The following is a 25,946-nucleotide window of genomic DNA, read 5'->3' as shown; positions in this document are numbered from 1 at the left end:
TATAATTTATAACAATAACAATTAATTTTCTCATTATCTAATTCCAAAGCTTTTAGTTGGTTTTTTGTTAAAACTTGGAAAGCGACACCATTGAAATAATCAATGACGATCTCAGGGTAGTATTAGTTATCTGTTTAACGCGGTCTTTCTACTTCGAAGAAGCCTACATATAAAAAACGGCTTAAATTTACTATGATAGATGAACTTTCAAAGCAACGCTATAGAAATAATTACTGTCTCAAGCTAATAGTGGTTCCTTGTTTAACGCGGTCGTGCTTCTTCAAAGTACATGTATATATACAAAAACGGTTTAAATTTGCAATGGTAGATGGAACTTTGAAAGCAACGCCATAGAAATAACTACTGTCTCAGGCTAATAGTTTCTTGTTTAACGCGGTCCTAATACTTCGCAGGACATGCGTATAAAATCCGGTTCGCCAGTTTTGGACCAAAGGCTACGCTTACTAGGCAAACTTTTACGCTTTGCGTTCGTGCTAAATGCAGCACGCGAAAGCTACATGTATGCTAAAAATGTTTGGAAGCTAATATCGACTAGTTCAGCAGTGTAAAAGAAGAGTTGAAGTCGGAAGATATTCTGGAAGGTATTGGACAGCTAGAAGATGTCTGTTACATCGAAAGCAACAATCAGAAGGCAGCTAACCGAGCAAACGATGGAAATATTTTTGTGTTGTTACGTTAATTTTTGTTTCTGCATGTAACATTTCTTGATTTGTTTATGTCACTCGTTCATATATATAAATAGGAGGTCTGATCCAAAAGTTCCCGGAATGGAGTTGTATACTCGTGCATATTCACACGATGGAAAAACCCATTGCAGGGTTGGCTGGGAAACACCTCTGGAGTGTTGTCACAAAATTTCAGGTTGCTATGACAATGCGTTCTCATGTGAGCTAACGATATGTCAAGGTCTGTCCGGTGCTTCCGTCTTTTTAAAAAAAAAATTTATCATCATGTCTAATAAACCAGAACAGCGTATTTGCATTAAATTTTGTGTGAAATTAGGAAAAACAAGGATATTACGACCTTTAAAATAAAGTTTTGATCATTCTTGAAAGCTTCCTTAAAATCGTTGCAAGCGTGCATCCTGAGCTCGTTTTGGTCATCAGTCAGCAAGCTTGGCACGAACTTTGCTGCGACTCGTTTAATTTGTTAAAAAATTGTTTAAATTGTCAGTTAAAACTTTTTGAACAGTTCCAAAAATAAGTCCAGTCTCTCAAAATATCTGTAATGGTTAAACGTCGATCTGGCATGACTAGTGACCTCACACTGTCAATTTACGAGCAGGTTCTTGCCGACGCTGGTCTGCCAGACCTCGCGTCATCTTCGGTGCTGTCTCTACCTTCACAAAAACGTTTGTACCACTCAAAAATTTGTGTTTTTATAGACCAGCATCTTTAAAAGCAATAGTTAACATTTCAACTGTCTGAGTACTCGTTTTCCTTAATTTCGCACAAAATTTAATGCAAATACGCTGTTCCGATTGATTAGGTATGACGATAATTTGTTTAAAAAAAAGACGGAAGCACCGGACAGACCTTGACATATCGTTATCTCACATGAGAACGCATTGTCATAGCAACCTGAAATTTTGTGACAACACTCCAGAGGTGTTTCCCAGCCAACCCTGCAATGGGTTTTTCCATCGTGTGAATATGCACGAGTATACAACTCCATTCCGGGAACTTTTCGATCAGACCTCGTATTTGTATCATTTGATGTATTATTATTGTATAATTTGTAAATATGCAGATTTATAGCATATTATTTATTAAATAGCGTCCTTGCAGCTATCCTAAATCAGCTTACGATGGATCGATGCTTATAACTCCACTTCTATTGCACATAAAAAGCTAGTTGTGGCTGCAAATTGTAGCAAACATATCAAAGCGTGCAATGAGCTTTCATTTAACAATGTCAAATACAGATATAAAATAAAAATATGTCTTCAAATTTAGGATGAAATGAAAATGGAAAACTCAAGCAAATTGCAAAGAAGAACACAGGCTATGATGTCATCGCAGGTCAATTGCAAGCAATAGCTATCAACTAATAGAGATGTTTCTCAGTTTATCGATGCACATTTATTTAGAGATCTTTGACAAGTTAAAGGCAAGTTAGCAGATTTATTGCATCCACAAGGTTTAATATCGCTCCACCGAAAAAAGAGAGACAAATATAGGCGACATTCATTTCACCTGTAATAGTGCTAAATTTGCCTTCCGAAAATCCCAACGAGCTATTTGAAAAATACACCGCCAGTCTTTATTTGAACGCCGCCTCCAATTGACCGCCACCATAGAAGAAGGGTTGAAAAATAAAGCGCCATGGCGTTCAATTAGAATTAGAGGTTTTGCGGTATATGTGTACTTGCCGAATGCCCGGCGTTGCACGGGTATTAAAAATCAGCTTATAAACAGTTGCAGGTAATGTAGTAGCCTGCCATTAGCCTAGCACATTGCCATAGAATAATTTGAATACACAACTATCCGTATTGTTAAACTTACCAGTATGAGCCGTGAGAGCACACCTTAGTTACATTGCATTGCGTAACGCAGAATTCTATGCCTTTTTTACCCGACATAAAGGCTCATACCGCCTCAGAATTCAATGCATCTTGCGTAGCTCAATTGGTAAGATATTTGCTTTGCAAACAGGGAGTTCCGAGATTAAATCTAGTATGAAATGGATATTTCGTTTCTAAATTTTCATAGCCATAGTTGGACAAACTGAAACACACACACGCATACACATACTTTGAGATTTTTATATTAGATGTGTACATGTATGCGCATGTATATGTATATATCTAAAAGTAGACGATGTTTGATTAAAGTTTCTCAAAATGTGAAACAATTTGGTACGATTCCCATATAGCGCAAGTGTCACAACTAATATACATGTTGGAAAGAAATACATTCAATTTGTTACCAGATGCTTTCACAAAGAACATCTTTGGCACAAAATCTTTAACAAACACACTTTGAAAATCCGCTACTAATGCATGGCGAGTAAGAAGGGCATAATATACACACAGAACAATAAACTTGGCATGGCGAGTAAGAAGGGCATAATATACACACAGAACAATAAACTTGGCATGGCGAGTAAGAAAGGCATAATATACACACAGAACAATAAACTTGGCATGGCGAGTAAGAAAGGCATAATATACACACAGAACAATAAACTTGGCATGGCGAATAAAAAAGGCATAATATACACACAGAACAATAAACTTGGCATGGCGAATAAGAAAGGGATAATATACACACAGAACAATAAACTTGGCCAATAAAAACCAAATGAATGAAACAAAAAATGCAATTGCAGTCAAAAAGCCAAATTCCCACTTAACGAAAAGTGCATCGCCAAAAACATAATTTATCGAGCTGAGGTAACAAATAAAACCTACATAAAACAGAATCATATATTGGATTACGCACAACACAATTCAAATCTAGATACAAAAACCATGAAGCTTCATTCAATCAGAAAAGTAAACAAAACCAGCCAGAACTTAGTAGACACATGGGAATTTGAAAGACAACAAAAACTTGGAGATAACTTGAAAAATAAAAGCACATACACCCAACTCTACAGCAGCAGAACAAAATCCTGCAACTTATGCCTTTAGAAAAATAATATAATAAATGTTTTTTAATAATAACATAACATTTAAACTAGAACTAGCAATACTAAATAGAAGGAATGAGCTAACATCAACATGCAGGCATGCACAAAGGTATTTTCTTGATAATTCTTAAGCACTGCCCCTACACTGCACCATCCTGCCAAATCGTCAATCACACCTTGACGAGTGCCAAGCGAAATAAAACAAAGAAATAGAGAAATATATATATACACATACATACTAGATGAATACCTGGTGTTGTCTAGGTAACAAAGTTTTTGGACAGAAAATTTATTTTATTCAACATGTACAACATTTACATATATACATATATCATTTATATCTTTAAAGTCTTTGTAGTTTGCAAATCGTTTTTTATATGCATGTTCTTTTAAGTATTAAGACCGCGTTGAACAAGGAACTACTATTAGTCTGAGGCCGTTATTGATTATTTCTATGTTGTTGCTCTCAAGGTTCATCTGGCATTGTAAATTTAAACCGTTTTTTATTTAGGTACATGTACTTCGAATTATCAAGACTGCGTTAAACAAGGAACTTCTATTCAATCTAATCAATAACAGCCTGAGGCCGTTATTGATTATTTTTATGGGGTTGCTCTCAAAGTTTTAACGAAAAAAAATTGCGAAAATCTTTGGATATGGACAATGAGAGAATTGATTGTTATTAATGTAAATGATTCATTATTAATAAGCTTTTGTGGACACTTTTTTACTGATCACTTGATATAATGGGTTCATAAAGATCAAATATAGTCAACGTGGCGGTCAAATAGAGGTGGAGTTCAAATCATTTTGCGAAAATATTACAGGTTTCAAATGTTATAATAGCGGCTTAGTATGTTTTGCTATTGCTTTAGGGTTTGTGCGCGCAAACGTTGTCTTCCACATTAATAAATATATTTCAATAGAATGTTAAACTTTATTCAGCGATTATTTGACTTTTTAGATGAGTACCTAGATTGGATTAGAAAACATGCACCCACTCAACCAAGCAATTCCAGTTCTACAGAGGCCTCCATAGCATTAAGCAGTGAAGCTGATGTCATGAGGCAACTCCTGGATGGTGAACCAGAGTAAGCTTTCTGTTAAGTATGAACATGCTAGGCAGGTGGTTCTATGATCATGTTACTGTTCATCAGCATGAGCTCACCAAACTCGTGCCATTACTTTTTTACTTGTTTTAATGGTGATTTTTAAGTCCATTCCTTCTACCCACATTGTTCAACTCGCTAAGGAAATCTCATTTATACTGAGCCGACTAACCAGCCTTTGACTTTAGGAACAGCCCACTACTCATGCAGCTGGAAAAACTCTGGGTTGGATTTGTTGAGCAAACTGAGAAGAGCATTCGCAACCTGCTGAGTGTCCATCACCTAGTTTATGTGCTCACCAAGCTGCAAGGTAGGGTAACTCTTCCTCTGTATCAGCACACATTATTCATGACACTGATATAATCAGCAATTGTTTTTAATTGGAAATTATTAGTAGAGAGGAACAAACAAACTCAAACCTTCATGCTCCAGAGTTGAATCAGTAAATCTCACTTGCAGAATCTTATGATCTCTGCACATTCAGCTATATTTAAAATTTTCCAGTCTAGTATATGAAGCTTTTTGGCAAGGTTCCAAGAGCAGATCATATAATCTTATGTACATGCAACTGTCCATGACATACATGTACATGCCAACAGATCTTTTAAATGGAAATGAAAGTGAGACAGTGAGTCTCCTCTCAGTAACCTGCTCAACTTTTGTCTCTCTCCCAAGTTTCCATACTGGGCTATAAGATTGATTAAAATTGTCAATGATTCATGCCAAGTTTTGTAAGAAATTTAGAGTGGAATCTAGCTTAAGTTTTATGTAAAGCAGCAGGGTTGTTGTTACCATTACTAAAAAATCATAACTGTGTGTTGATGATACTCTCTGATGTCCAGATGTGAAATGCATTACAATGGCAGTAAATTTTTATCTGGGTACCTATTTAGTTGCATTAGCAGTGCAATTGCAGTAATAAGCATGTCACAGCCATACAGGATGCAGTATAATTGCATCGTGTACTTTTGCTACTGCGCTGTACAAAGTTTTCATTCAGTACAATTATTTTCTTATGCTCAGTAAGCAGTATTAGTGCAGTGCCGGCATTACCACCTGCACAATGTGCAGTGATGGATACAGTTAGAGTGTTGCTAGTGCTCATTCCGCAGTGCTAGCTGCAGTAGGGACTTTCGCATTACATTGTACATTGCATTTACAGCACGTTTTCTTAAAAGGTCATCACAAAATCAAGTATTGGGTTGACTTGGGCGCAATGACAACACAATAGCATAATGTGAATGCTGCTCAAACTTGAGTATGAGTGGGCAAACATATTGATCACAATCAATATGTTGTATATGGTTGGAATAAGAATATATCATGGATTAATATATAAAGTTAACAAGAGTAAAATCCAAAAACCCCAATTTAATCGGAATGATGATCATCCCTGACTCCTTATTCCTAAATGATATGGGAGCGGAAGCTAAACGCTACATGTTACATGTAGCTTCTAGCATTTTTGTACAATGCAGTACAGACAATCGGAAATCCAATAAGCAAGCAGTGCCAGTTGATTTACAACATCAACCTCATTTAAATAAGCGGTTAAAGTACACAAACAGTTTCAAGTTTTGAAGAATATACACAGGTGGTATGCATAAATTGCTGGGTTTCAGATAATGTGTCATGGAAGTAAATGTTCAGTAGATCACAGAAATCAATTCCCATTTGAAGCGCAGTAGCAGTACTGCATATTAGAAAGTTGTATTGTACTGCTAAATTACTACGCAAAGTTTTTAATTAAACTTCAAAGGTTTGCAACGTCGAGTTATTAATTTTTTGTTCCGACTTCATATCTAAATTTTGATTACACATTTAAAAAAGTTTTTAATAAAGTTAGTAATAGGTATTGTCAATAATTTGAAGCAAGTCACACTTGAAGCTTCAAATAACAGACCATTATAAAGAAGATATTTCCCGGTGTATGTTAATAAGTGCTTAAAGTTGATCTCTGAACTCATAATTGAAAGTTGTTTTGCATGTTAGGGCTGGCAATTGTATGGGACTGAGTGTTAAACTGTTTACTGTAGAGAGCAAGTGCTCGTATTTAGAGAAGAGAGTTCTTCCGGAGTGGTTGGATAGAGGCAAGCCTCGCCTTCTAGCTGTGAAAGAGAGTAAGTTTATACAGTTGTACCTCAACATATGAGTGTCCTAACATACGAGTATCCCAACATGTAAGTGTCTCGACATACGAGTGTCAAAACATACAAGTGTCTCAACATACGAGTGTATCAACATATGAATGTCTCAACATACAAGTGTCTCAACATACGAATGTCTCGACATACGAGTGTCTCGACATACAAGTGTCCCAACATACGAGTGTCCCAACATACGAGTGTCCCAACATACGAGTATCTCAACATACGAGTGTCTCAACATACAGGTGTCTCAACATACGAGTGCCCCAACATACGAGTGTCCCAACATACGAGTGCCCCAACATACGAGTGTCCCAAAATACGAGTGTCCCAAAATACGAGTGTCCCAACATACGAGTGTCCCAACATACCAGTGTCCCAACATACCAGTGTCCCAACATACGAGTGTCCCAACATACGAGTGTCCCAACATACCAGTGTCCCAACATACCAGTGTCCCAACATACCAGTGTCCAAACATACGAGTGTCCCAACATACTAGTGTCCCAACATACCAGTGTCCCAACATCCCAGTGTCCCAACATCCCAGTGTCCCAGCATACGAGTGGCCCAACATACCAGTGTCCCAACATACCAGTGTCCCAACATACCAGTGTCCCAACATACCAGTGTCCCAACATACCAGTGTCCCAACATACCAGTGTCCCAAGAAATATGAGATATAAGCAGAATTTTGAACAAGTTTCTTTTTTGAGGTTCGAGTAATCTCTGAGAGGCTTATGAGCCGGTTCTTGATGGCTGCTCTATGGCCAAGTGCATGTATGCGAGGGACCGCTTCTGAGAACTGCATCGTGCAGTCTTTCTCCTCAACAAAATTTAGGAAAAAGTTTTTAAAAGGTCGGCTAAAAGTTATAGTGAACGCTAGGCTAAAAGTGTCAAATCGACAAAATTAAAGTAAGTTTAGTACAAAATTGAAACTTAGTTTTGAGTGTGTATTTACTAAGCTATATTTATTATAGTTAAATTCAAAGTTTCTGTTACGTAGTATCAAAAAAGTTTACTGTATCGAACATGTTGCTGTCAATCCTCTCAGACCGCTGTTAGCCAGTACTTCTGTCTTGAAAGTAAAAACTTACAGTAGTGTTCATAATAATGTTACATTTTATTGCAGATTTTAGCAACTAAATAGGAATTTGTTACTTTTTTTTATCTTTGGTACCAAATTACAACAGTTAAAACCTGTTTTTCCATCGTAATACCCTAACCATCATAACAGGGTAATGCGATGGAAAAACGTAACGTATTAGTTTGTATGCAGTTACTTCATATAGGAAATAATGCCTTGAGATATGAGTAAATTGAAATACAAGTTCAGTCCCAGAATGCTTTAAGCATGTATGTCGAGGTATTACTGTATTCAAAAACTTTTACATAATTCACTCAGCTCCAATAAACTGTTTTGCAGGAGCTCCTGTGCCATTTGATACACTTTTTATTTCAACTTACTGGTTGTTATACACTATGTTTCCATGATGTGCAGTGCTTCGATGCAGCCCCTCCGAAGTCGAGGGGATTGTACGTTTCCATGATGCGCAGTGGTTTTCAGCAAATTAGCCAGAGAAGAGAAATTGTATAGATCGAATCGCTGGATTGATACACGGAATCGATCATGGATATCGAACGTCAGAAACAGTCTATTTATGCTTCTGTCGTTATAATACTTTTATTTACAATACACATTCACAAGGTTTTACAAACCTTAACGCAGTTTTCACAAAGTAATATATTTTTAATAGGTATTTTTAAGTCTATATTATTTAAATGTTACTATAGGACTTGCCATTTATTTTTTTAAAAGTGTTGGCATCGATAACAAAGTCCAGGGATGTAATCACTTTATTATCCTCGTGGGTGCAGACCATAATTAAATTTAAGTGAAAGAAAAGCGGAAGAATTAAAAAAAACAAGATAAGCGGGATAACTTTAGTACTAGTTTATGGCCCTCGATGAATCTGCCAACACAGCAATGCATAGCGCAGAGAACTATTCACAGCCACTGCGCAACTGCCGTTTCCTTGCTGCGAGTTTGCACTGGCTTCGCACTGATTTCAGTGCGAAGACGCCGTTTCCATGATTAGGAGAGGGCGCAACTCCGAAGCACTACGCATTATGGAAACATAGTGATAGTACTGTATCATTGCTGCTGATCAATTGCTGCTTACAAATGATCAGCAGGCGGAACAAGTTTACCAAGTAGAACAGTTTGTGGATTTTGGTCATTATATATTTATAAAAAATTATGTATGGTGAGCTTATCATTGCATAAGTTGTCCTTGACATACTCTTTAGAGTTCACATACCAGATGGTCCTTTCAATTTATGAGAAGGATAGAAACTTTGCCTTTCCCACCAGGAATGAGGTTTTCATCTGCAATGAAGAGACTCGGAACGAAGAGGTAAATGTTTACATTAATATAAGACATGCTTGTTTTATAGCTGTATTTGTAAATCTATGAAACTTTATTAGGTGTCATGGATTATATCATTTGTTCAGGTGACAACTAATTCTTCATATTAGTTAGTTTATTTAATCACTAGTTGAATGCCCGGCGTTGCTCGGGTAATAAAAAAGTCTTTGGACAAAAAATTTATTTTTATTCAACACAACATTTACCATTCTAAATTTTAAACTTGATATCATGAGAAAAGTATTTTTCTGCAGTTCAAATGAATCAAGGGAAACAATCAAACAACTATAAAGGTGCTCAAACTTTTTCAAACTACCGTAACTTTTAAATTTCATATCATGAAAAAAGTGTTTTGTTAAAATAAGTTAGAAGGAAAAATAAAAATTTAAAGGTGTTTAAATGTAAAAGTGAAATCATTAGCAAATAATGGCTAAATATAGTCTGTTGTGCTATGATTACAATGAAAAGTTATTTGGTATACAATTACATGATTTTAGTTTGTTAAAGTGTTGGCATCATAATGCGAAAATATTGTAGGCTATAGACGTATAGAGAGTGGTATAGAAACCCATAGTAGTTTTCTAATACAATCACTGCCTGCTAAAAATCATCAAAATCATCATCATTAAAAAATAGTAACAAAACAATATTTTAACCTTAGTAACTATAGTTACCTGCAATAACTTTAGTGCATTTTTCTTTGGGATTATGATCTGCAAGACAGTGTAACATAACAATGTACTACGTGCAGAGTTCTTACCTTCAAGACAGACACATAACATAAACGCTGAATCTAACTTAAATGACTTTAGCTTACTAAACACATACTTGAAGGTTTTAGAATGTATTTTAGTGAACTTCAAATTTTAAACCAAAGTTTTATCATTTATTTGTTTGCAAATCCGTTTTTACCATAACACATAATGCTGAACTTGCCATAGCGAGCAACGTATATCTCTTAATAACGTATACAATCAGTACACAAATTGCCAACTTTTTATTTTGAGAGAAGTTATTGTTGATATTGTTTGGCAGAAACAATTCGCCTTAACGAAAAAATAACAAAAAAGAATTGTGTTTCATAGTTGAGCGAAAAATATTTTATAACAGGCATCGTGCGCAATGCGATATGCAATGCATTGCGATAGGCAATGCATTGCGATAGGCACAAAGCTCAAAGAATACATCATTTATCATGTACATGCGGTATACGATAAGGGCTAAGGATTGTTAAAGTCTGTATAACTCAGTGATTAAACGCGAGGTTTGAAACTTGCGGTTGCAATCTCTGAGTTCAAATTTAGCACGTAGTGAGCCTTTAATTTCCAAATTTTCACAGCTATAGCTGGACAAACCAAAGGACAAACTTTAAGATTTATATATATATATAGATGCAATATTACGAATTAATGGTATGAATTTTGTGTCTTTGATAGAAAATGCTTTTCTTCTAAGGAGTGAAGGAGCATTTAAAAATATAACTATTTTTGGTCATTTAGTTTCCGCCAAAGCTAAATGTTCTCTGTCCTTCCTAGTCTTTCATTAGCTCAATAGCATATGTGCATAAATATACTGTTGGTTTTTCAGGCTAGCTAAAATGAATTATAATTTTGTTTTTGTAATTTGTAAACATTATTAATTAAAATAAACTAGAAATTGGTTTGTGATAGGTTTTAACGGCTTCCAAAATATAGTACTAACTCAAGACGCGAGCTTAATGCATTCTGGGACCAAAGCTTGTGTGTTGATTCACTCATATCTCAAATCAATTTTTTCTATATAAAATAGCTAAACACAAATTAATCGCTTCAGATCCTTTGAAAAAATGTCTAAAACAAGATATTATCATAGAAAAACATGGTTTTCATAGTTTTATTTTAACACCTACGCTCTCAAAGTTACATATACCTATTTAGTTGTTATGATCTACAATGAAATGAAGCATTATCATGTAAAGTACTGTATGTAGTTCTTGCTTTCCAAACAGACGGTAGTAGTTAATGACGGTGGGCAAAAGACTTGACGACAAGAAGTTGATACACTGCACTTCTGTGACACTACGTAACATACCGTAAAACCTTGATTTAAACGTCATGGCGCTCTATTTTCAACCCTTCTTCTATAGTGGCACTTTATTGTAGGTGACGTTCAAATAAAGGGTGGTGTGGTATTTGTCAAACACCTCATTAAAATTTTCGGAAGATAGAATTAACCCTTTCACAGGCGAAATGAAAGTTGCCCATATTTCACACCCTCCTGCCTTCGAGCAGAGAGCTATTAACCTTTTTGGATGCAAGAAATTTGCTAACTTGCCTCCAACTTGTCGTAGATCTCTAAATAAATATGCATGAAGAAGCCGACACATGTCTCTACCACTTGATATACAGTATATATAAACAGTATATATATAAACAGTATATATATACAGTATATATATACAGTATATATACAGTACAGTAATACTTCAACTTACGAGTGCTCCAACTTACGAGAAACTTGAGATACGAGCCAGCTTTCAAGCAAGTTTTAGCACTAACATACGAGCCATGTTTGAGATACGAGCACTTGAGTCAGTTGCCAAGTATGCCGGAGGTGTTGTATGAGAACAGCATCACTCTGTATTGTTCAACTGCTCAGGTTATACTGTTGTACCGTGTTTTTTTTTGTGCACGATTTTCTGCGCAGATTTATGTGAATTAAACGTACTGTGCGTAGACCGAAAGTTTGCCAGTAAAATGAAAGATAATACAAAGAAAAAGCAATTGATATTAAACGGAAAAAATTTTGAAAAATGTGTATGCGTGATTGAGCTAACTCGGCAATATGACAGAAATACATTCATAATTATCAAACAGAAGGATTATATTCAGGGCATTTAGTTCGCAAAAGGACTAATCATAGTTTTTAAACGGTGCAGCGATCTTCACGACCGCTGATGGCATTGGACAAACAATTGGCCGGTGACAGCGTAACTGAAACGATGCTATGTGAAAAGGCCGGCGCTATCTATCCAAACTGTTTAATAGACATTCGGACCAGCTGGCTAGTGGTCTTGCATTAACCATTTGTGACGACACCTGTGTTCGTCCTAATCGCAACATGTTGCAAGGGCGACAAAGGCAAAGGTCCTTAGATAGGTTTATCTTAAAACGGCCGGCTAGTCGTGTAAGCGAATAAAAAGGAAAAATTTCTCGCTAACCAGCGAGAAACTTCAAACTATGAACGCCGAAGAAATTTTAATTACGTTTAGTTGAAAATGAAAGTTTGCTTTTAGGTTTGCTTTTAAGTTTGTCTTTTAACACTTTGATAAAATCCAAATTATCAAAGTCAAATGTTGTAACGAAGGATAACTTATATCTCCCTCCCTGGCAAATGCGAGTGTTAACTGCTATTGTATGTGTTTAATTTTACATTTTAATTAATCACATTTCCTTGCATTATTTTGTATTTGTTGCTTTTTGAAAGCATGTAGTACGTACGGACAATAACCAACATGTTCTTTCTGTTACAGTATCTTGTTTTGAGTGTTTTATTTGCTTTTTTTAGAGTATGGAAGCCAATCAATATATATTTAATTGTTCTATATATAAATAAATTGCACCAACATGCGAGTAAATTGACATACGAGCTCAGTCTCGGAACGCATTAAGCTCGTAAGTTGAAGTATGACTGTATATATACAGTATATATATACTGTATATTGCTTGCGATTAATTCACGATGATCCTATAGCCTGCGTTGCAATTTGTTGAAACTTAAATTTTTTATTTCATTTTAAATTTGAAGGTCGGTTTTTATTTATTTATTTTTATTTTGTTTTATAGCTATATTTAACATTGTTGCATAAAAGCTCATTGCACTCCACTGCTATCAAATATTATGCTATTAATCTGCAAATTTTTAAGTTATATACTATTAATCTACAAATGTTATAAATGTATATTAAAGAATAAGTGACATAAACAAACCATATTTATAATCCATTCAAAAATAAAAATTAACAGTTTTAAAATAAAAAAGTATTAGCAACGTTTGCTCTACCAGTTGCATTCTGATTGTTGCCTTTGTTTGAAATCATTTCATTTTCTTCTGGCTGTTCAATACCTGCCACAGTGTCCGCAGACTTCAACTTCTCTTCTGCACAGCTGTGTGAGGTGATATTAGCGTCTAACCAATTTTGAGTTATGCAATGCCATTTACACTTCTTGCGCAAATAAAGAGAAACCGCCTCAAAATTTGAACCTCAATATTAGTAGTATAGATTTCGTTGTAAATGGGCTAAACCTTTTCCACATACATCGATGTATCAAAACTGTGTGAAACAAGGAATTACTATTAGTCTGATAAAGCTGCTAATTATTTCTACTGTGTTGCATTCTATGGTGTTGCATTCTATTCTGTTGCATTCTATGTTGTTGCATTCTATGGTGTTGCATTCTATTGTGTTGCATTCTATGGTGTTGCATTCTATGGTGTTGCATTCTATGGTGTTGCATTCTATGGTGTTGCATTCTATTCTGTTGCATTCTATTCTGTTGCATTCTATTCTGTTGCATTCTATTCTGTTGCATTCTATGGTGTTGCATTCTATGGTGTTGCATTCTATGGTGTTGCATTCTATGGTGTTGCATTCTATGGTGTTGCATTCTATGGTGTTGCATTCTATAGTGTTGCATTCTATGGTGTTGCATTCAAAGTTTTAAAGCAAAAAACAGTAAAGACTTGGAGAGTTGGAAAGTGAACTTCGATATGAACAACTAACAGTTAATTGTTGTTGATTTAATCGAGTCACTATTGATATGTACAGTTTTGTGGACACTGTTCTACTGATTGCTTGCTATTATCGTTTCATAAAGTTCAAGAATGTCATATAGTAGCGATCAATTAGAAGTGGCGTGCAATTAAAGGGTGGCGCTTTATTTTTTAGCCCTTTTCCTATAGTGGTGGCCACATAAAGGTGGTGTTCAAATAAAGATGGCATTCACATACAGGTTTTATAATAAACGCTACATTTGACTTAAAGGTTAACTTGCAACAAAATTCCCAGTACAGTTATTTGGCATCTGGTATCAAAAGGTTCACCATGTCTCACTCTGCTGTGTTGTAGGTCCAAAATATGGGGAAATGTGATTACAAGCTCTTAAAAGCTAAAAAACGAACAGTTAATCGCAGCCATCACGAAAACGCTGTAGTTTGGAATCTCTTTATTTTGATGACATTCTCAAACATTGTGGTTATTGTTTTGACACGTGATGTTATCAGGTGAAATTAAAGGCCAAAAAAGGCTCAATATAAAATGTCTCGTAGCACTAGTTTATGACGAACACTTCGGATTTTACCAGAAAGCCCGTATCAAATCTACATGTAGATGCTCGCTGCTTTACAGTTTTGGTTCGGCTCAATCTAATCATCTAGTCATAATCTAATCATGTGACCCATACTTCCTGCCATATGCAGCGAACATTTTCTGCAGCCTTTTTTGACTATCAAAGGTGACCAGCAGGCTCGTCATGGTTATCGGAGGATTATATGCACTCCTTCGAGCTAAGGTTAGAAAATTAAACGAATTTTTACGGTAGATTTTGAGATATCAGTGCTCAAAGTTACAGTATTACAACGACAGTGAAATAGACGCGTAAGGACAATAGACATGGTTTTATTGAATGCCTGAAGTATATTTGTGAAAATATTTTGACGAATGAGGTTGCATGAAAGTGTATACAGAAACCATCGTGTTCATCTACGTGCTATTTGAGCCGTTTTGGAAGGGGATTCCAATCTACGGCGTTTTCGTGATGGCTGCTGCGATTAACTGTTCATTTTTGGGCTTTTACGAGCTTGTAATCACATTTCCACATATTTTGCACCTACAAAACAGCGGAGTAAAAAATGGTGAATCTTTTGATTCCAAATAACTGTAATATGAATTTTGTTGTAAATCAACTTTCAATTGAACTTAGCTTGTTATTTACACACTTGAAAATAAGTTTCAACTTTACGTCACACTACACTTAATTCTAATTTTGTTTTCGTTTTTCTATTTACTTTGCTTCTTCGGGTTTTGGTTCATTTATTTTCTCTCCTCTTTTTGACTCGGTTTCAACTTCACTGTTAAGGCGTGGTCATAGAGCACCAAACCGACGTAGGATCGGTTCGGAGGCTGGTTCGGTTTGTGGCACATGTCACACGGCATCCGAAGTCACTTCGCTTCCTAGATACCATACGTATAGAGACAGGACACGGTTTCATTAGTACTTGTTATGTATTTGAGTTAAATATTTCTATTGTAAACAAAAATCTTTGAGGAACAATTATAAATTATAATTACACAGCAGATTTATCAGAAGATCGTTCAGCTGCTCAAAATAAATCACTCGATACAAAGATTTTGCTAACCCTTCCCATCAACATAATTATATTTTTTATTAACATATGAATGTTTTTCTATGCTGAGTGCATAACAAACAAAAACAGTCTTTATCATAGTACTGTGGTTTTACATAAATAAATCAGTCAACGATACTTCATCAGGATGAATAGGACACATTACTTATATTCTACCCGAAAGAAAATCGCAACCATTCCTTTACATTTATGCAAAACTTAAGTACAACATCTTACATTTATGCAACACAATCACAAGTCCGGATGAATGAACCTTGTCGCAAATTGCTTCATGTTGTTTATTTAACGAAATAAAAGTATCGTCTCATTTCTTTTTTAACTTTACTCACACGCACGTAAGGAGAAATGTGAAGCGTGCTCGCTAGAATTCTAGAATTTCAAGCAGCCAATAAAAGCAAGGGTTCGGCTACGAAATTTCGAGTAGTACCGAAATGGTTCGTTTCGGCTAGAAATGTCTCCGACCGAACTTTTTACAGCTGAGAGCGATGTCATTTTGCGTCATTCAGTTCGGTTCGGTGCTCGTGTGACTACGCCTTTAGCCAACCTCTTAAAATTCGTTATGATCGACGAGTAAGATCGATAGATGCTATTCTCGTAATCGGCCTCTCGCATACTCCACCTCTTAGCGGTCGTATCGCGAACTGTCTCGTTTGCTCATGTCTCAAATTTGTCTCATATCTCTGTCAAAATTTACCTGGAATTTTCCTTGTATCTCAAATTTTTTCGTATGTTGACACACGCGTATATGAAGGTAATTCTGTATTGAAACAGCTGCATAAAGGATATCATTAATTGCAACCGCATTCCCATAGTTCAATTGTATTAGCACACTCTGCTCGCAAGCACAGCTAAATTATTTATCAGATTAATAAATCACTGACAATTGATCAATGATAGAATTTCGTTACTTCACTTGAATTTATTAAGCGTAAACAAGGTTGTTCAAAAGCACTATAAATTGAAAAATTATCCAACTCTTATTGTGCTTATATATGTTATAAATTGTCTCGAATTCATCTAATCACAGTAGTTTGAAAATGCATTTCTTTTAACAAAATTGCTAATTTGTTGTTTATAAATACCGTACTTTTCGGACTATAAACCGCATCCTTATATAACCCACATCTGCTTTATTTTCCAAAAAACGATAATAAAACAATACATATGCAGCACCTTTGTATAGGCCGCAGAACTGAGGATGGTGCTTTTTAACGCGGCAGCAACTTTGCCGTTTAAAACGAAACAGTGCCTAACGGCACTGTTTCGTATTAACCGACGCTTTTTAACCTAGTGTCTAACGGAACAGTACCGTTAGGCACTGTTTCGTATTTTCTTTCACCGCTAGAGGTGCACTAACCGGCGATTCTGGTTAATGTGCCCTAGCGGTGAAAGAAAAAGCCACAGAATAGCCACACCCTTATATAAGCCGCATGGCTCAAATCATCAGAAAAAAGTAGCGGCTAATAGTCCAAAAAGTATGGTGTTCAATTGACATCTGTCACTGTAATGTTTGTATGTAGGTTCGCCTCTTCCTCAACCGTGCTTTGGCAGACCCCAACTCCTACTACTGTATGGTGAACTGCCACCTGCTGAGCTATGACGTTTGCAGAGTCATTGAGACTAGACTTAGCAACACCGCTGATGACACGGTCAAGGATTATGGTCTGGCATTTATCTACGCTGAGGAAAAACGAGACGCTAGGATTCGTGCTTTTCTTGATAAAAATATTGTGAAGAACTGCCAACCAGCTAAGCTTGCCGTTCTTCGAGAATATGTGGAAAACTCTCTGAAAGTTCCAAAAGATAACTTATCAGTTGATCCTGACAGGTATGCTTTAGTTGGATATTTTTATTTGGTCGACAATTTTAACATATCTTCTTCATTCATTGAGAAATTTGAGAATACTGGAGATTAACATTTGTGGTATATAATATCAATTGAGTGATGTTATCAAACTCCCACTGCCCTGCTTGACTACTGATTATCATAATGTGGCTGATGTATCAATTAGACTAAACACTGGTAAAACATCAGATTATCTTATGTATTCTCATGATGATTTTAAACCAAGTCTGAGTATTTCATTTGCTAGCATTTGAAATATGTTAAAGCTAGATATTTGCTCATCAAGCATTTGGCTTTGTGTCGTTCAGTTTCTCAAACTTCTGTAAGAACTTCTCAATTTTTTGCGATTCCGTTTAAATATTTTGTACTGTTTCAGAATGGATACATTTAAAAAATCTGTGTGAAATTTGAAGGAGGTGTCATGCGTAACATTTAAGGGTTTTAAGAAAATGTTCACATACGGATGTCTTCATTTTAATCCTGAGTAATTTGTTGTTTGTCATGCTTGTGCAAAGCAATATCACAGGTCAACAAAAATATGAATTACTAGCATTATTGTTATGCTCCTAGCTGTCGTCTGAGCTTGCCGAAACTTTGTTGTGATGGACACTGTGCTATTGCCACAACAATTATTTATCTAAGGACTTCAGCAAGACCTACTGACATAATAATAATTTGTATACAGCAGACGGTGCTATAACGCAAACCTCCTATAACATAATTATAATATATATTATGTAAAGTTCTTGCTTCGTATTATGTAAGAATCTTCGCATAACGAAAAGCATTATGTTGGTGCGAGCTTTCAAAATTGATCTGAATAACGAGTGCTCCATACATGTAGTTAACCTAAAAAATATATTTTTCTCACTTGCTACCTTTGAGGGCAAAACTGGCATATAGCAAGCAGTATCTCTATTGTACATAGCATCCTACTAGTATATATTGCTACTAGTATCCTTGCAGTCTAGCACACCGTGAGAGATCATCAGGTGTGCCGATAAAGTAAAGAGAACATGTAGCTGCACAATTATTCACAAATATTTGAAGGCGATCAATTGATGAAAGTGTTAGTGTCGGTCAGCCAATCGGATGTCACGAGTTGGAGTCCCATTGACATCAATATATTCTTATCTCTAACCGCTTTGGAAAAATCTATGGACAGACTCTTATGATATGAAATACCGTAAAACCTCTAATTGAACACCATTGCGCTCTATTTTTCAACCCTTCCTCTACAGTGGTGGTCAATTGAAGGCGGCGTTCAAATAGAAGCTGGCGGTGTATTTTTCAAATGGTTCGTCAGAATTTTGGGAAGTTAAATGTAGCCTTATTACTGTCGTAGCGGATGTTGCCTATATTTTGCTTTTTTTCTAGTGGAGCGATACTTAACTTTTGAATGCAATAAACTTATCTCCAACTTGTCAAAAATTTGTTAATGAATATGCATTGAAAAATCGAAACATATCTCTACCAATTGCTTGCAATTAACCTACAATCATATTATAGCCTGCGCCTTGCTTCGCAATTTGTTACAGCTTGATATTTCTAACTCATTCTAAATTTGAAAACATTTTTATATTTATATTTACTAATGTTTTATAAAAACTCCTAGGTTAGAATGAATAGATTGGACTTTGTAAAGATGTTGACTACAGTAGATGCTGACTTTAAACTGTAGATCATTCCTTTAAACATCAGTGCTTAGGTTCTCTACACTAGTGTAGAGAAATAAACACTGACGTCCCTAACATAAAATAACTCTAATCATGAACGCTAAATGAAGTAAAAGTGCTAAAAAAAGAAATGTTGTTGATACAAACAATAATACCATAGTTATCATACCGTCTTTAAATTAAAAATGTTAAGTTTAGTTTTTTGAATAGGCCATTTAAATGGGTCAAAGGGTTTGAGTTTGGGATGATCTTAGAATTAATTTGGCAATTAACATGTAATTTACTGTATGTATAATGTAAAATTCCTATAACTTAAATGTTCTTGAAACGAGTTATTTACGTTTGTAGGAGCACCTGCTAAAATCGATATTATTTGCAACCACTCTGAAGGTTTCTTGTTTATTTGATTACTATCTACAGTACTTCACAAACATTGAGAATTTTTTTGTATGAATAACGGGAAAAGGTTCTGAAATTTGCAGTATTTTTTGTGTTATCTAATTGTAGATACCGAGCTAGATTGATTCGGTCCGAAAGAGCTGGAGTAGGAAAATCCTTGCAGAAGAGTAATCTCTGCTCGAAGCTCAGGCAGAAGCTGAAAGGAAAGGATGTAACTATTCCAGTTTACAGGAGCATCGATACCGACCATGTTATCGCTAGGCTCAACGCTGAGCTTGGACATGGCTTCAGAGATGCAGGCCGCAACACTATTCACCTTGACATTGCTCATGAGGTGAGCCATAAAAAAGCTACCCTGTGACTGTGCATGGTTTGTGCTGTACTCTACATGATTGCGCATAGTAACTGTTGTAGTCATAGCATAGAACTGTACTCATTATGAGTATACATAGTAACTGTTGTAGTCATAGCATAGAACTGTACTCATTATGAGTATACATAGTAACTGTTGTAGTCATAGCATAGAACTGTACTCATTATGAGTATAGTTCCACTTTTAGCATAAAAGTTGTGCTCGCAATGCATGATTTTAAGCTAACCGATCTCTCTGAACACAGATATATGTATATATACATTTAATATCTATGTGTAATATAATTATTTCACCGTGCGCAGGTAGAATCAGGGGTGGATGAGTTGCTGTTCAACCTGATTATCCTGAGAAGTCTTGTCAACTCTGAAGGTGTTGTCTGGCAGGCTCAACCTACTCAGTACTACATCATTGAATCCATGCCACTCATTCGTAAGGTAGATAATTGCCGAATAACATAAATATGTTGATTTTTATATTTAAGCATCAAATCAATATAAAAATTTATAGTAATGGATATTACTATATATTTCAAGCTGTAAGTAATTGACTTAGAGTGAATTTCAAAGTCAAAGCATTTCAGCTGTAAGTAATTAACTTGGGGTCTGGCTACAAACAACTTTCCATGTTCATATATGAGTGTATTGTAGGATGGCTCTTGTCGGCATGAGGTATTGGAGTTGTTGCCTACCATAACCTGTATCACCCCTACTCAAGCTCTAGACTTTTATCAAGCCAATTCTGGTAAACAGTGATTTTATCTGCTTTTTGTACATCAGAGTAAACTCTTTATACCCTCTTTAGCGTAATCAGCAAGTTTGATAGTTTTATGCAGTATGTCTCAGCTGCTTTTGTGTTTCACAGTATTCTCAGTCTGTGTGCTTTTATCAATAACTACCAACTAGAATATTCTGTGATATATTCATATTTGTGTAAATCTCAAGGCTAAGTTTAGAAGTGCTGAGACTGATCTGGCTGCTTTATTAACTCATATACTCAGTTCCATTCATCTTATTGTACCAGGAGAGAGGTTTATTGGTTTTGATCAGCGTGAGCTGCATCGAGATGAGTGGCAAATTACGCTAAAGTTTTTGGCAAGATGTGAAGCTAAGGATGCCATGTACAGAATCAGTGATGAAGCTTTCACTTACCCTCAGAATGCTCTCAATCTGCTTATCAGGTGTGTTTATACGCATACATGCATTTCTTTCAAATCAATGTCATGTTAGTTTGAGATGATGCCTATTTTTATGGCATCACAGGGTAACTGTGGTAAAGAAATGTTGATAATTGTTTTAGGATGGTGGTATACTTCAGTATGTGTGATATCTGAGTTGTTTATTAAATCCTATGTTTTTGGTGATAATAATAATAATAATAGCGTTGCCGTGAGAACTGTTTGTGCTATCTCGTCATTTTGTTTCTTTAGGGGATTTCTAATTATGTTTTAATAATACATGTTTTGGTAGAGTTGTATAAAGCAATCCTGGCAGTTTTAACGGTGTATAAGCCCACATTTAATCTCATTATATTCCATAGGCACTGCGGTCTGCAAGATCCCACATGGAGTGAATTGCGACATTATGTTTTCTTCCTGAGTCATCAATTATTCAAAGTTGAAGAGTCGCCATTTTGCGGTCATGACTTTTCTGCAGATTTGCCTGGTTTCAGGAAGTTTGTTGTTGAGTTCATGTTTAGGATGGCAAAGGTAGGGGCTGTATAGATTTTCTCTCAGTTTATCACAAATGCTTTGTCATTGTAAAACATGATGTAAACAACTGAAAATATTCTTTTTTGTCAGTTAACATACATTCTGCTAAAGATATCTTAAATTATAAAACTATATGCAGGGTTGTAAGTTTTGCACGCTTTCAATATAGGCTGTTAAAGTTTGAACTCCCTATTTATTGTATATCCACAGGATTTCGCTACTCGGTCACTGAAAATTGCAGAAGAAACACCTGGGCTGAAGCTCTCAGAGGTAGGAATCAAGTGATGATTGTTTTTATTTGTTTGCATTGAAACACATTTTAGCTGTTATTTTGCGATTGACAGTGTTTCCATCACGTCTATTATTATATGATCCTGATTGTGTTTTACACGAGCAACCTAGTTGTATTACACTAAAGACTCTGATTGATATTTGCCTTTTTTAGTTTGAAGAGGGTCAAAATGACCAACTTTTAGAACAACTTGGCATGAAAAGGACTTGGGAAAGTGGCAACCACCCATATCTCTTCTTCAATGAAGATGGTGCTACATTTTCTCCTCTCGGATTTCTAACACAAAAAAGTAACTCACTGTTATATTTGCCATTGAGGATGTTTTGCATTCAGTTTGGTATCAACCATAGCATTTTGCAATAAAATAAGTCTCTGCTGACGTGTGCCTTAGGTCTGCTGAATTTCATGCGTGTATTTTGATACATATCATACTTGTTTGATGTAGCGTTTACATTTAAATATAAATCTCTGTTTTGCAGCACCTGATCAGCCAGGATTTAGCCTTCTGGATTGTGACACTCGGACTATTCTCGTACCAAACTGTATTCATCCAAATCTGAAGGCTGCCCTTGATAGATATAAAATGTCTTTATCGGAGAAGTTTGATGACCTTTCTAGGTCAGTGAGCATCTTCCTATTTAATGTTTAAAGAGGTTATTAATTTTTTGACAGACTCGTTTGCTTATAACCATTAAATTTGAGGCTATGGTAGTCTTGAAAGTGTACAAGCGTGTTTGGCGACAACTTGAGAAACATCTACAATCTTCACTAGCTATGTTATTGGTATCGTTTAAAGCGGGGAGGGGAGGGAGAGAAAGGGATGAAGAGAGAGAGGGGAAGGAGAGGGAGGGTTGGAAGAATTGAAGGAGAGGGGAATAAAGGAGGGAGAGTGAGGGAAGAGAGACAGAGAGGGAATGGGGCGAGAGAGTGAGGGAGAGCGAAAAGAGATAGAGAGGGGAGAGAGAGGGAAAGTGAGGGAGAAGGAGAGAACAGGGAAGAGGGAGGGGGGAGAGAGGGAGGAAAGATTTTCAGTAATATAAGGGTGCATACTTTCGATACATATCGCAACATTGACACAGAGGACTTCACTGTGTATTGCATTTTATACTACAACTAGCTGTACATACCCGGCGTTGCCCGGTAATAAAAAAGTATTTGCACGGAAAATTTATTTTTATTTAACATATAACATTTAAAATTCTATTTTTCACTTTTGTGTCATGAAAAAAGTGTTTTTTGTGCAGTGTAAATGAGTTACGAGAAAAAATAAACAAGTCCATGGAAGTGTGGGCACAGAAAAGGTTACTGTTGCAACAGAAGCTCGTTGTTGTCAAACTTTTGATGGACGATGCTGGTACAGACGGTCCCCTACTTACGAACATTCGAGTTACGAACAACGGTACATACGAACAATTCTGCACAGATGTCCGACGCTATTAGTCACGGTATTACCGATGTATTAGCGGCGGAAAGAGGCACTACTCAGAAGCACCACCCAGCATCCACCTTCCTCTACCCAGTTCGTTGCAGTGCATAAGTGCGTGAACGTATCTCCAGTGCGCAAAGAACTTTTTTTATTTTTACTGTAAAAATGGACTGGAATTTGCCGGCCTTTACTTGGCACGATCTAGACTAATAAATAAAGAGAAGAGAGTGCGTGTAGTTTCATTCAGCTTTTTATTAGCGAAGGAAATTTCACCAGCTGAGGAGCGTACGGCTATCTGCTCTGCTCAACTAAATGAGCGCACTCATTTATATACAATAATATCAACCGTTCCGGCTAACGGCAAACGGTAAGAACACCGGCTAACAAGGTGAATAAATAGGACCGCTAGTGCGTTGGTATGACAACAATATAAGTGACCATAAGTCTTAGTGTTATGGCGGAATATTAGATATAACAATAGCATAACGAGTGAAACAACGATATAATAAAAGGACAACACATACAAAAAAAATAAGACAACAACAAGTGATAGCATAACGATTAAAACAACGATATAATACACTAGAAATTCCACTGTCATACAGCCCACGACCAAAGTGATATTGGAAAAAAGAAAGGGTACTGATGGTTGAGAAATGCAATATTAGCAGTCAAATGGCACTGCAGTGCAATAGGATAACTGCAATGGTAGCTGTAATGTACTGGGTGTAGGTATTATTATATACAACAAACAGCAATAATGAAAGGAAAAGATTATATGTTTATATCTCTCCCCCTGCAATAGGAGAAATGCAATATTGGCCAATATTAGAAGTAAAATGCTCTGATATTATTAAAATAACCAATATTATTAATATAGTAATAATATAAAACCTATGCACAGTTTTGTTTACATTTCAAAATGTCATAGCTAACAATATCAAGAAGTGATATTTAAATAGATTTTTAGAAAATCTATTTAAAAATAGTTTGGTCATTACAAACAGCAATAATGAAAGGAAAAGATTATATGTTTATATCTCCCCCTGCAATAGGAGAATTGCAGTATTAGAAGTAAAATGCACTGATACTATTAGAATAACCAATATTATTAATATAGTAATACAGTAATAATAGAAAACCAATGCACAATTTCGTTTACATTTAAAAACGTCATAGCTAACAATATCAAGAAGTATCAAAAAAAATATCCAAACTTAGTAATAGTAATAAAGTAATAATAGAAAACCAATGCACAATTTTGTTTACATTTCAAAATGTCATAGCTAACAATATCAAGAAGTATCAAGAAGAATATCCAAACTTATAATTAAATATCGTAACAATCTCATAAGAATCGTTAGAAAAAAATACCATCGTCATTTCCTTTACTTACACTGCGTTGGATATCAGTTAGAATACTAAAGTACTCAAAATTGTCTAAAATGTCAGTTACTTTGAAATCGGCAAAAATGAAACGATTTCAGTACTCCTACGTTAATTACAGAAGCCTTCGGCAATTCGACAATGCTATAGACTGGTGAAATGTGCACGTTATTTTTTTCGTGAAATGACAAATTTTTCGTGTCTTAATCGTTCTATTCTCTGTCGCTCGGCGTTTCAATTTCGGGTCTCAACTTTGATAAAAGTGAGGCTTAGCAAGTTTTAACAACGATTTTCGTCCAAATAAATCTGTCTATTTGTGTATAATCCGATCAGGTGGGTAAGTTTTAAGATAATTTCGGCGGTTTACAAAGACTTGGTGACATATTTAAATAGGCTTATATGTGTTTTGTATCGTTATTATACTTTAACGACTCTACAAAACGATGGTTAAATTTGTTGATGAAATTTCGAGACAAGGGTTGGTCTCATTGTTGATGAATAATTTTCGGGAGTTGTGTGCACATGTGCATTTATCATAAATCTCCCAACCAATCGCTTTGCTCGTGTTTGGTCGTGGGAAAAGACAGCACATACAATAAATAAGAAATGCAGTGTCATGGCCCGGCGTACACCACAGTATTCTCTCCATTTTATTAAATATTTTTTCAGTGCAAACCAATACAGGTTACTTACACAAGCCTTAAACATACTTATATAAACCTTCAATATACTTATATAGGCCTTAAACATAAATTATAATACAAAATATAGCACTGAAGCAACTTACAAACAAATTCATCTTACGAACAATCGTTCGGAACGCAACTCGTTCGTAAGTAGGGGACTGTCTGTACATGCATAAAAATTAGATATCGGATTGTTTTTGTCTTTCACTTCGTCTGATCAAACAGAAAGAGAATGTAGAGGCAATTCCTATTGAAGATAATACATTTTCCCACGTAAAAAATATTAAGCCTCTACAGATTTGACCCTCAAACCTTAGGGCAAACCGGAAATAGGAGTGTAATAGCACATTTGCAATTGAAATGACAAATTTGAAAATTACAAATTAAAGGCTGGTTCACACTATATCGCC

General features: G+C 35.7%; 1 protein-coding gene across 1 annotated transcript in view; it reads left to right on the top strand.

The window, feature by feature from the left end:
* Positions 1 to 25,946, top strand: part of LOC137394078 (E3 ubiquitin-protein ligase rnf213-alpha-like) — a 159,964-nt gene that overhangs the window by 60,644 nt on the left and 73,374 nt on the right. Inside the window, exons 34-46 of the mRNA XM_068080796.1 lie at positions 4,619 to 4,745; positions 4,952 to 5,073; positions 6,800 to 6,883; positions 9,221 to 9,327; positions 17,265 to 17,572; positions 19,774 to 19,999; positions 20,341 to 20,472; positions 20,686 to 20,779; positions 21,062 to 21,215; positions 21,575 to 21,743; positions 21,957 to 22,016; positions 22,201 to 22,327; positions 22,533 to 22,656. Of these exons, the coding sequence (XP_067936897.1) occupies positions 4,619 to 4,745; positions 4,952 to 5,073; positions 6,800 to 6,883; positions 9,221 to 9,327; positions 17,265 to 17,572; positions 19,774 to 19,999; positions 20,341 to 20,472; positions 20,686 to 20,779; positions 21,062 to 21,215; positions 21,575 to 21,743; positions 21,957 to 22,016; positions 22,201 to 22,327; positions 22,533 to 22,656 (1,834 nt within the window). The remainder of the gene's footprint in view (positions 1 to 4,618; positions 4,746 to 4,951; positions 5,074 to 6,799; positions 6,884 to 9,220; positions 9,328 to 17,264; positions 17,573 to 19,773; positions 20,000 to 20,340; positions 20,473 to 20,685; positions 20,780 to 21,061; positions 21,216 to 21,574; positions 21,744 to 21,956; positions 22,017 to 22,200; positions 22,328 to 22,532; positions 22,657 to 25,946) is intronic.

This window comes from Watersipora subatra, chromosome 4 (genome assembly GCF_963576615.1).
Source record: "Watersipora subatra chromosome 4, tzWatSuba1.1, whole genome shotgun sequence".
NCBI lineage: Eukaryota > Metazoa > Bryozoa > Gymnolaemata > Cheilostomatida > Watersiporidae > Watersipora > Watersipora subatra.
The sequence above is the reverse complement of the archived record's forward strand: the minus strand, read 5'-3'. Positions and strand labels throughout refer to the sequence as shown.